Source organism: Bombus impatiens, unplaced genomic scaffold (genome assembly GCF_000188095.3).
Source record: "Bombus impatiens unplaced genomic scaffold, BIMP_2.2 scf_0543, whole genome shotgun sequence".
Lineage (NCBI taxonomy): Eukaryota > Metazoa > Arthropoda > Insecta > Hymenoptera > Apidae > Bombus > Bombus impatiens.
Window position 1 is genome coordinate 2,150,593 of NT_176962.1, and position 12,181 is coordinate 2,162,773.

Sequence of the window (12,181 nt, forward strand, 5' to 3'; positions counted from 1 at the left end):
GCTGCCGCGCAAACGCCGCCGACAAACGCGTTTTCACTTGGTGCCGATGAAATGGCCGACGAGAAAACGTTCTCCACCCTTGCAAGAGCGGCGACACACGCTGCGGAGAGATTGCAAAGTGCCGACCCGCCCCGGCTTGTAACGCGGTTTCTGGAGAAGCGCTCGCGACGAGGATCCTCAATGTTTCCTGTCTCATCGAGTTTCTTCTTCGCGGAGTTATTAAGGAACGAGTAGCTCGTCTGCGAGAAAAATTTTCTATGCTGTTTGTAATAGTTTGTTTTAAGGCATAAGGCGATTTAGTCTAGAGAGGAATTTTGTATGCTTATTGTCTGCGATAGTTCGATTTGAAATATGTATTTGTACCGCGTTATCGTAGAAATGGCTTTGCTTATTTTATCGACTTTGAAGAATCGTTAAAAAAGATCTCACCATTTGCCGATAAAAACATTTTGAACAGCAAAGGTGTATGTTAATTAATAATGAATGCGCTACAGTAATCTGTCAATTTCTAGAAATTCCACGACCACGTGCATGAACGAATTTCTAATTCTTGCTTCGTAATATGTTAGCATCTTATACATATCAATTATGCTGTAACTCTCAAGACTATTGACTCTAACGTAAGATTACTGATGCGTCGAGTATCAGATAAGACACGCAAAACGAAAAAGTGGAAATTAGCTAGATAAGACCGACTTACAGACGATCTACGTCATGAAGTATAATTAACATAATCGATGACTAACACACAAGCCTCGCATCTCGTCTCTACCTTCCATCTCTGCGTCTCATCCATAACCTGCAATTGAAAATCTATCAAACCCGATGAGATAGTCGCTACCAATCGACTAAAACCGACATGCTCGCAGCTACCAGATGATCCCACGGCGTTGAGACGCACACGAGGCTGATCATGCATCCAGGTATAGCGGGCCACGCCAGTACGAGCGTGTTTGCTTAAAACGCGTTCGCAGAATCTCGCTGCGGGATGAATTTAGCGGGACAGCGGGGCGGACCGGGGCGACGGGGTTGCGCGTGTGCAGCACGTAAATGACTGGCATAATAACGGTAATACATCGGGTATTATCTGCACGCGTTCGCATTTTTGCGAACAGACAGGTTTCTCGGCGATTCCCGCGAGCGAGCAAGCCGTTCCTCGCTTCCACGCGATGACCCGCAGTTTTTCAGGTCGAGCGGAGTATCCAGTCATCGCGATGCCGCTGATACGATCGTTCATGTCTATGAGACGTCGTCTCGCCTCAAGGAATCAGAAGAGAGAATCCAGCATTGTTCGCGTGTTTCGTATCCTGTAAAGGTTTTCTTTTAACAAATATGGAAATTAGAGAGGTAAGAGATGTGCCGTGGTTCGTGCAGAGGATTCGAGAGGAATGCGATGAACTCGCGCGTGACGCCCTGCACGAGAGAGACGCGTGCCATCGAGGAGAACGCCGTGTCCGCTTCCACGCATTGCCACGGATAATGAGTTTCTCTGGTGCACGATGCTGTGCCGTGCGTAATGGGCTTCGATTCGTTTCAATGTTACGCAGAGTTGCGAGAGACATACGTCTTAATATTTTTGCGTTTGTTCGCGTATTTCCACAGTTTATATTTCGATCGTGGGACCAGAATTTATAATGTTTTTAAACGATGATTATGATAAGTTAGCCTAAAATTGGGTTTGATATACGAAGAATAATAAATAAAACGATACTTGTACGTAGACAAATATCTTAGAATTTTTTTACATTTCGAAGGTTATAAGGTCCCTCGTAAAGAATCGATGTGTCCATCGATAACGTTAAACGCGTTAAAGAGCCTACTGTGGAGTGATGCATCTAGAATGTTCCTCTTACGTCCAATATTTAAAGAAGCTCTTTTTAGTGTAGCTGCATGCTCATTTTACTTTACGCAAAGGTATTAAAGAGAAATGAAAATTATCTAGGTCTATTTACGTAATGTAGTATATCCTTTTTTCACATGGAATAAATGTAATATCGTCTAGTGTACACAAGGAAAATTTCATTCATGTTGCTCGAATAAGATGATACATTTATGCGAGCGATTCCTCAAAATATTGGAAACACGATGGAAGAAATGTTTCTTCAAATATCGCGAATTAACTTAAATTTACATTTATCTATCTACGTTGATTTCCCATTTTTTACATATTTATCATATTTATCAGGACAAATAATAAATAATAAATGTTCGTTTAACGTACTTACGTTATTCATTAAGGCACAGAATCAGATCGTCTTCGTTTTCTTTTTCTCGCGGGTTCTAGTCCGCTAGTAGCGGTTTAAATTTGCACCCACGGTTTTGCAACTGTTTGCATAATTGCTGATTAGTCTAGATTGTTGCACGCGAAACAGCATTGAAGACACCACGGCCGATCTTTATCGTTTGTTCTTTCGTTAGCGGATCCCTGAAACGTATCACCCCCTCCGCGTCGCCCGAGACTAACGATCCCGTTTAGCGAAACAGTAAGCGGGGATAATTAAATTTAATTGTGTATACGATCGCTGCAAGATTTAATTGGAGCAGTTGTAACGCAACGATATTTGTTTAACCTCACAGCTGGCTAGTATCGAGTCAGTAACTTTTTCATACAGAACCGAGTTAAATTAGACAAGGTGCAATTATCCTCCTTAATACTTTTTCGTTAATTTCGTCATCGCGTCAATAATCTTCTTGCATAAAAATTGTCTTCTTTAAATTCAAATGTTTCATAGCAACTACGAATTGGACAATTGACAAGTTTTCACTTACGATTATACGTAAGATTTAATGATGAAATAAAATATGGTTATTTGACTCAAGCCAAGTAACTTTCCTGTAATTCGTCAAATTCGGTTACGAGCAATTTTTAAGTCATCTACACCTGAAAATGAACTACACATTTGACTTACCTAGCGAGATAACTCAAATAACCCTACCTTATTATGTACATTTCTTCCTCTATTCGAGCTGCAGATCTAATCTAACAAATCTCGTATCTTCGACTTTCGTCGATAACAGTGTTCCAGAGTTGTGTTAATTAAATCCCCGTTAGGGTATAGTTATACGTCGAATCGCTAAGTGAAACATAAGTTGGAAGCGAGATCGATCAGCGGATTACCGTATCCCGCGAGACTGAGATAAATGTCACGGTATAACACAGACAAGTTGGATCACGAAACGGCTTAATAGTACAAGACAAATTATCGGCTATTGATAGTCGCTTTCCGATCTCGGTAAATTCGTGCCCGCTAATATATAAATTTAGAACCTCGTCCCTCTTCTGCGGTTGATCGATAAATCTCGCGAGTCATACGCGAGCATCGTTAGCTCGTCACGTCGCATGTACGTTCGAATTTTGTATCGGCGATATTAGCTTGCCAACCACGGTGTCTCAGACAATCAATTTCTCTGCTGGCCTCGATTAGCCGAAAATAATTCCGCTGCTAGATCGTAGCAGCTAAGCCGGTATCTATAACCCGCGTAAAATCGATCCATTCAAACAGGTTCTGACGATACCTAATAATACGGTACCTAATGTTTCATCTAATGATACGATAAATGATGATTTTATGAAAATTCGAAAGTAGAAAACCGCAAATATTTGCGATTAATTTACTTTCGCATGTATATTGTGCTTTGTATCGTTTATTAACATTCTTTCTTTCCTGCCATTGATAACAAATATAATTGATCTACTTGACCATTTTCTTATCCACAAAGCCATGAAATTCCATGATAGAAAGTGTTGTGATTAACGTGGTCCAATGACTCTCGGTATAAACTATATTTTTTGGAAGCACGAAACGCGGGTGTTAAGAATAACGAGCGTTGATATTGTGATTTTGAGGTTGATCGGTAGCATAAAATTACAAATCGACGATATCATTGTCGATTTGATTGACGATCGCGCGTCATAAGACTCGTTTATACTAAATAATAGTAAAGTAGATTGTAACTGTTTGCGAAAGTCTCTAAAATCTCGGTCACAAGGACGTTGGTCAAAAAGCTAATCCAAAATTCACAGAGAGAAACAAGTTTATACAAAAAACCAATTAACCTGAGCTTCCAAAAAACCTAGTTTACACTTAAAAATCCGCAATTCTCTCTTCCTCACCAGTAGCTACCTGTGAAACCTGAAATAAAATCAACAAGTCCTCCTACCTTCGACTGATCTTGCTGTTGCAGCAATTGTTCCCTGAGCAGCTGCAGCTGTAGGATCATCTCGGAGAGCCTGCGCTCCTTCTCTGCGAAGCTTTCCGTGAAGAGGAACGCTGACGCGCTATCCTGCTGGACCTGACTTTCCGTGTTCTGCATCCTGCCAGAGGCCGGGGGTGAGGGTGGCACGCTGTTCGCCACGCTGGCGACGCCTCCGCTGCAACGTACACCATCAAACCACGGTCAATTACGCTTTACGTACGTGTACACGCGTAGGGAGGTCGTTTCTCGTCCCTGTAGTTTGCACGGCACGGTGCACAACGGGCGAGAGAAACCGAGAGAGCCAACATGGAAGAAAAGGACAAAAAGTAAGAGAGCGAGAGGGAAGGCGATGAACAGACACAGAAACAGAGGAAGAGGGAAGAGGAAGCTGCACAAGCAGTCCTGGTACGTAGATCAGCCACGTACGAGGCTATTCGCGTGCGAGCAAGAGTTTCCAGTGGCTCTGCCGGTCTCTGGAATGGGATAGTAGTTGGCGTACATAGGGCCGGGAGCCAGGTGAATAATAGATAGGGTCGCGGCCGCGCAATCACGGTAGCCCGAGTGTTTGCCCCCGTGATGGGGTGTTCCTCGCTCTTTCCTTCCATCCCTCTCTGCCAACCCACCCTCCTATTCTCCTTCTCTTTCCTTTCCTCTGCCTTTAGTAGTCGTTTCGCTCGCTCTCGCGCACCTTTCTCCTCGTTTCACCGCGGTTTCTTCCTTCTAAAGTGCCCTCCTGGTCTACGCCCGGAGCTCTCGTTCCTCTCTCTTTTATACCGAGGAAAATGGACCACGAATAAGTGATACGGACGCATTGTGCCGGAGCAGCGGCAGCGCGATGGGCTATGCAACGAGAGGCGAGCATACGAAATCGTGAAGGACATCGTCGAACCAGAGGATAAGGACGAGGATTGAAAGAACCGCGCCTTCTGGAATCTAGGGCAATATACATATACGGAACTGTTCCGCCCCGAACTGTATGGCGTTTCTTACGGGGTCAACGGTTAAAGGGACGCTGGAATTTTAAAGACCGACCCTCGCTGGATGATTCAGGTGTGCGTTCTTGCCGCGTGATGCGCGAATGGTTACGAAATCTATTTTGCAACAAAAGAAAAAGGCTATATTTTCCTATTCTTTGACGGAACGATGTCGCAATGGTAGATCCATGGTGTTTGTTCGAAGCTTCGGGATAGTTTTGAACTTTTTTATGGAATTTATAGCTTAAAAAGGTATCGATTATTTATGGAAAGCTATAGGTATCAAATGTAATAATCCTTACACAAAATAGCAGAAAGAAAAATATTTAGAAGAAAGGGAAAGTCGTTGGATGAGTTCTATGCAAGCTTAATTAGACCCTAAAGCACACATCGTACACGTTCCTCGCGACTCATCTACGGCACAAAAATCGCGCCTCATAAAACCGTTACCTATCGAGAAAAAAGATACGTCCTTTATCCTTGCGCGACCGATGAAAGACCCTTGCTGTGCGTGGCTTTCTTTCGGAAGATAATAACGCTCGGTGGGCGGCTACAAGATTCTATTCGCGCCTGTTGACCTCAGTATCAGGCAACAAAAGGCTCATTCTGTCGCTATTATCATCCCCGCTGGCGACGCCGTACGTTTGTAGGACTTAGCCTTTCCGGCTGACCAAAAATAGGCCATGTCACGCGTGTTGCTTCTTTTGTCACGCCAATTTTGCGACATACCGTTATTTTCGGCGGTCACGCGGTTAAAAATAAGGTCACCTACGGAGCTGAATGAACGATAAGAAGCGCACTAGTTTAATTTCGTCGATGGGGTACTCCATCTTCGATCATCGAACATCCAATAAAACGATTCGCGACACAAACGTTTCATCAAATGTTTGTGTATCGATCGTACGATAAGTTTGCAAATAAAACTGGATTACGCGTAAATAACGACTGCTTTCGATTATCTCTTTTCCTTTTCCCCTTGTTTTTACTTTTCGCCTCTGTTGGTTATGTGTTTTATCGCACGACATGCTATAACGTAATTTTGGTCGAAGCTTACATTCATTATGAAATTGATGATACTTTTATCTGCAGCGTGTACTCGACGGTTTATATCATTAAACGCTTGCACACGCGTGACACGCATGGTGGAAGTTGGCAAGCAGATATTAGTATCAAAAGTGGAGCGTGTAATAATAATATACGGATTTTTAAATGCGACGCGCCCATTTTAATTCCACGCGCGTCTCCGTTTACAGACATCATATACGGATTAATATACTTTCGATTAACAAGTTTTATTTCATTTGAATCTCTGTCGTTCTCCGCTGAACGTAGAATCCCTTCTTGATTTATGGTTTTTAAAGACTATGTATTGAAGCTTTGTATATGGTAATACTTTTCCTTTCTGTCTTTCTTCTACCATTGACTTTGATATCAAGCGTAAGAGAAGTTAAATTGTAAAGGAAATAAGGCAAATTTATTGCCTATTGGCGATCCACTTCTTTCCACGGTTTAATGATTCACGGTATAGCAGCTGCAATCTGCTTCGAGCAGCGAATAATGCTGGTGTTGTTTGATTTAGTTTGAAAAGCCATCGCGGAATATCTAAGCAGAGAATGATTACAAAATAGCAACGCTCTTGTTGCAGAACAAACGAACATTGACGATCCACGATTTTCTTTCTGAACCTTCGATTTAATTGATCGAAAATTTCCTGTATCGTAACTGCTGTTTATCAAGTCAGATTTTTATCCGATACTTCCACAGGGGTAAAACCACTTTTCGATATAAATTGCTTGACAAATCTTTTTGATTTTATTAAGTTTTTGGCTCAACCGCGTCATCGAGCTTCGAATAAGATGGTTTTATTGAATCAGCTTGAGAAGTAAAACTACTTTATCAAGCTTGAAATCTAAACATCCGAACTTTAATAAATATTGCTAGTGATATATTTCTTACAACAAAGTGTACAGTGGCTAGCTTGCTAAATTATAAATTATAGCATCTGCGAAAATAAGTGACATACGTGTTCGATCACACGGAATAAAATTTACCAAAATTCCTATGGAAAATTTTTCGAAATTGAGTCGAATCTACGCGCAAAATTTGTCAAATTACGTCGCTAGTTAGAAATTGTAAAATCTTCACGATAACAAATAATAAATCAAAATATCAACAATTTGCCGGCGTTAGTAACATATGTGTGTAAAAATCTGCCTACGTCGATCGATCAGAAGTAAACGCAATTTGCTCGAGTTCGCGATCGGTCGTTAAAACAAGTATTTCTATCGGAGCGGGGTCGGGTCCAGAATTGAATGTAATCCAAAAAGCGGGTGAACGTCACGTAAGTGCGAGTTGTCGTACAGTTGGCTGAATTTTGGAAGAATTTTGGCCCCGATACCCACGCGGCGTGTGGGCAGCGGGCTGGCACGATTCTGTCTGCTCGTTCGTGCTTGCCAAGTTCACCGGTTTGCTTTCAATGGTTACACGCTGCCTCGGGGATTGCATTCTGCCACGTTCCGTCTGCTTTTCGAACAGGCTCGATGTTACCAGTCAGAGAAGATTCCGCGCGACAGTTTTGTTTCAATCATCGGTAGGAATGTTTGGTAGATTTCTCGTGGCCGATGATTCGGAGAGGAAAACGAGGGAATTATAGAACGAAAGATACGCGTGGACGAATCACTGTGGCATATTTGGCAGATGATTCCGATTCTCGGTTGGAAAGGTCATGCACATCCCGTTGAAATTTTTTTATGACTTTCTTAGCAATTTCTGTGCTTTTCGTTTTCTTTCTATTTAATATTTAGAAACGTCGTTGAACTTTAAACCTTCTTTAAATTTATTATAAAACTTGAAATCTCCTTGTTTTAATTGTTTTCCAACAATTTTATGATTATCATACTGACGGTGATAACAAGTTTCTCGTGTTCCTTACGTCAGAATTAGGTAACTTCTTTACCAAAATAACGAGACAATTGGATCGCAAAATGCTCGAGATGCACGACGCAGCTAAAATTCTAATTGTAGGCAAAGTGTTCTATGACACGATGATAAAATTACTCAATGGCAATTTTTACTACCAAAGGTTAATTCTACCTTCGTGTTTCTAATAATATGCACAGTTTTCTAAAGATATATATACATATACATGGTTCTAAATTAAGGCATATTGTAGTTTGTCAACACAGCCAAAATAACATGTTCCAAACCGAGATACTCCAATAAATATAGAAGAAAATTATCTTCACATGTGAATGTATGTATGGTTCCTGGACATTAGTCGAGTTCTTTCATCACCCTGTACAAAAGAAGTTTGCAACGAGACGGTGATCCATAATTAGCCACGTGCGGATAATCTTTACTCTGTATCCTCGACGTTGTACATTGTGCGAGAGATGTTCAGAGAGAACGGAAAAACTTCCAAGCGTCCCCATCGCGCCGATACAAAGAATCAATTCATTCACGAGCCTGATTACATGGAGCAATTATTATTACGTGACCGTGCGATATCGACTTTGAATATAGTCTAATCGTACTTCGCGATAACGTACACACGCGCCTCTATCGTATCCACGATAAATCCCGCTCGTTTTACTTTTTTTCCGTCTTTCCACACTAGGCTTTTTTATAATAAGGTAAATTTCTCTTCGTGTGTGTTACTTTTTTAATTCGTCACTAACGAGAGTTTGTCGGAATTTATTATGATTTTATCATGATTACGGAAAGAGAAAGCTAATAGATAGATAGAATTCGTTACTGTTCGCGAGATAAACACGGTGCTTTCTGAAATATAATATTAAAAATGAAAATTTTGATTTTGAAAATACTTCTGACTTTAGTTTATTCTACATCAATCAGGACTCGATGAAATATTTGCAACATTTGTAAAGTGGCATGTGTCAATGTCGAGTGAAACTTGTTAACACGAGAATAACTACTAGAACCACTTTTTTTTACAAGTTTATCCTGCAACTCGTTTTCAATTTGAAATTGCAAATTTTAATGCTCGTCGATTGCATACTTTTTATCTTAATAGATCACGATTGGTGTTACCTTTACTTTTTAATAAAACTTCGATCGAATCAACATTATAAAAGTCATATCTAAACGCACATAAAAAAAATATTACTTTTTATCTAGAATATTGCAATATGCTACTAGTTTCTGTTGTGAAACCGTGTTTACTGTAAGCTAATGTAAATTAACCAGTGTCATAAAATTAGAATTAAGAATGTAAATACGTTAACAACCTCGAAACACAATATTGCCTATAAGTATATTCTAATCATTTTCCAAGTAATTAGTATGAATGCCTACATTGATAATAGCATAATCACTTTCCAACTTTCAGCCCATTCATGGAGTTTCATCAAAATCCACGAGTGCCTAACACTTCGCGGATCTTCCTGTACGTTTTTAACGTTCGCGTGAAATGGAAACGAAGGAAGGCATAGTCCAGGATAAAATGTCGACTCGTCCGATTTCTTATCGTCCTCTCCTCGGACGCGTTTCTTTGTCCCTGAGCCGAGAAGTTGGATATTTTCAGGCTCTCTCTCTGTGGACCCTTTGTTTTTTTGCCCTCGGCCCTCGCTCCCGTCTTTCGACGACTTCCTTTACGCTCGCTCCTCTTTGTATTTCACGGATGGATCTCCGTTCGGTAACGAAGAGTCAGTTTACGACTGGAATCTGTGGATCTTGTCGTTCCTCGAACAATGGACGCTTTTGTGGGCCACTTGCGGGGCCAAATTTAAGCAGTTCGCGTTGTTATTCTCCGCGGCCGATACAGAGGAGAGGACAGAATAGAAGCTCGATACTTCTGCTGTAACTCTTGACGTTGCTATCGGAGATGTTAGGGTTTTTCTCGCGTACGTTGAATCTCGAAAGAGAGTCTCGAGAAGAACGCGAATTACGACTCGAGAAATATTCTAATTCACATCGAACAAACATTCGCAAGGATATTTCTGTTAGCGTTAAATATTCTGGCGAGAAAGTTATAACTTGAGATTCAGATCGATTTTAAGATTGTGTGGTTAATATAGAACCTAGAAAATTGAAGTACGCGTTCAGATTTTTTAAAATTACCCTTATTCAACTTCTTGAAATGAAGTTTCAAGCTGTATCAAGAGATCTAGCGTAGTATGCAGGCTTGAAAAGTAAAAATCAATGATGAACGTTTCCAATGACAGTTTTTATATTTGAACAGCGATAGTTCTACGCTCGTCGTTACAAAACGGAAAGTTTATATATTGGACGATCTATTCGAAGGGTCGTGTTTGAAAAAAACAGCTAAAAAAATACTTGAAATATTTGTACATTGGACGATCTATTCGAAAAATAATGTTTGAACGTTTGAAATTCTACCATCACTATGGATGTAAAAAATAATTTGTTTCACGACGATTTTCTTTTAAAAATTCTGCCTTAATTTTGTACAATTTTAAGGACGAACTTGTCGGGAAAAGAGTAGCTTGTATAATTGGAGTTCGTTTAATCGTTTCTATATAATCTCTTTTAAATCGTAGCTACATTAATTTTTTCCATTCAAATAAACGAAGTTGTGCTATATGTGCAAATATACTTCTTATAACCGCTGTATTTATGGATTATGTAAAGTGTATAAAAGTGGCAGATAGCTGGTCGGAAGACAACAGCAGATTAAAAACGTGACGATTGCAACATCGTGACGAATCCACCAGCCACGAGCGGCAGTTAGAACAGAAACAATATCTGCTAATTAAAAGGAGATACAGATTGCGTAATATGGACGACAACGTACATGAAACCGTGGCGGATCTCGTCAGAACTCGCGCGGTGAATCTGGGAAACAGGAAGGAACGCTCGCCAATGGAGTCGGCCTCATTTCCCCCGGCTGACTGGCCACTTCCTGGCGCCGTTTAATTAATGTCGTCCACTATCGTGGTAGAAACACAGAAAGGAAAACTGTAAATAGCCGATACGCGACAGCTGGAGCTACTCCATTTTCTAACGATGGACACTCCGATGTCCGTAAAGTTACTCGAGATACCTTGCATTCTATATTACATAATGGTGAACTTTAAATGATGTTTTCTTTTTTCGGAAGATAATTCACGAGGTGATATCAAGGAAAATTCTCTCTTCGGAGATTTGAGAAATATTGTGCGGTTATCGCGAATAATGAAGATAGTCAAAGAAGAGTTATTTCAGGTTTTATATCTGAAATGCCGAATGATTACAAAAAGTAGCTGCGCGATAACAGATACATTTTAACGAAAATTGTTCGCTGTCATTTGGTTTTTAGATCGAGAGAGCGTAAAGAAAAATATAATTTTTCGCTTAAATTTTTATCGAAGTTTTTTTCCTCGACAATTTCGATTATTGTCGCTAACTTTAAATCCTATTTATATAGATTCCTTTAGATCGCTTTAGAAAGTTTACGATATTATATCTGATGGAAAGAAATTTCTTTGATAAGAAATTAGAAGCAAGTAAGAAAAATTAAATGTTCTTTGTATGAGATGTTCACAAATTTATGGTACGAATGGTAATTATTATTTTCCATATTAATTATTATTTATATCGGTAATTATTATATTCTACCATAGGTATTTCTTTCATAAACACGTTAAAAATATTATAAAACAAGAGCAATTCTTTCATATTCACAAAGTTCGTACCATTTCATTTCCAAATATCTCACACACACCCCGATTCATCCCCCTGAAATCCCCAAGAACTCGTTCATAATAGAACATGAACAAAACACTAACCAGTGCGCGTTGTGTCCGGTCGGCGTAGAGGAGGGTGGCGGACTGTTCCGCCTGTTATTACTGGTATCGTCCTGCAACGACAGCGACTCGCTGTTCATTTTACAGGTTAACCTCTTGAGAACGTCGTCCATGGATCTCTTACTCGTAACAGTTGTTGCGTTACCGCCGTTGTTATTGTTATTATTCTGCGTGACGGTATTGTTGTTGTTGTTGTGGTGAGGATGGCTCGGGTAATAGGGGTCGACGGTTAAGGGGGTTGGCGGC

At 40.4% G+C, this 12,181-nt stretch overlaps 1 protein-coding gene across 3 annotated transcripts in view; it reads right to left on the bottom strand.

The window, feature by feature from the left end:
* Positions 1-12,181, bottom strand: part of LOC100741472 (transcription factor SOX-6) — a 337,675-nt gene that overhangs the window by 36,343 nt on the left and 289,151 nt on the right. For all 3 annotated transcript variants that reach the window (XM_033321943.1, XM_012388245.3, XM_012388244.2), the window contains 2 exons: positions 11,918-12,181; positions 4,162-4,372 (listed from right to left, as the gene is read on the bottom strand). In XM_033321943.1, the coding sequence (XP_033177834.1) occupies positions 4,162-4,372; positions 11,918-12,181 (475 nt within the window). The remainder of the gene's footprint in view (positions 1-4,161; positions 4,373-11,917) is intronic.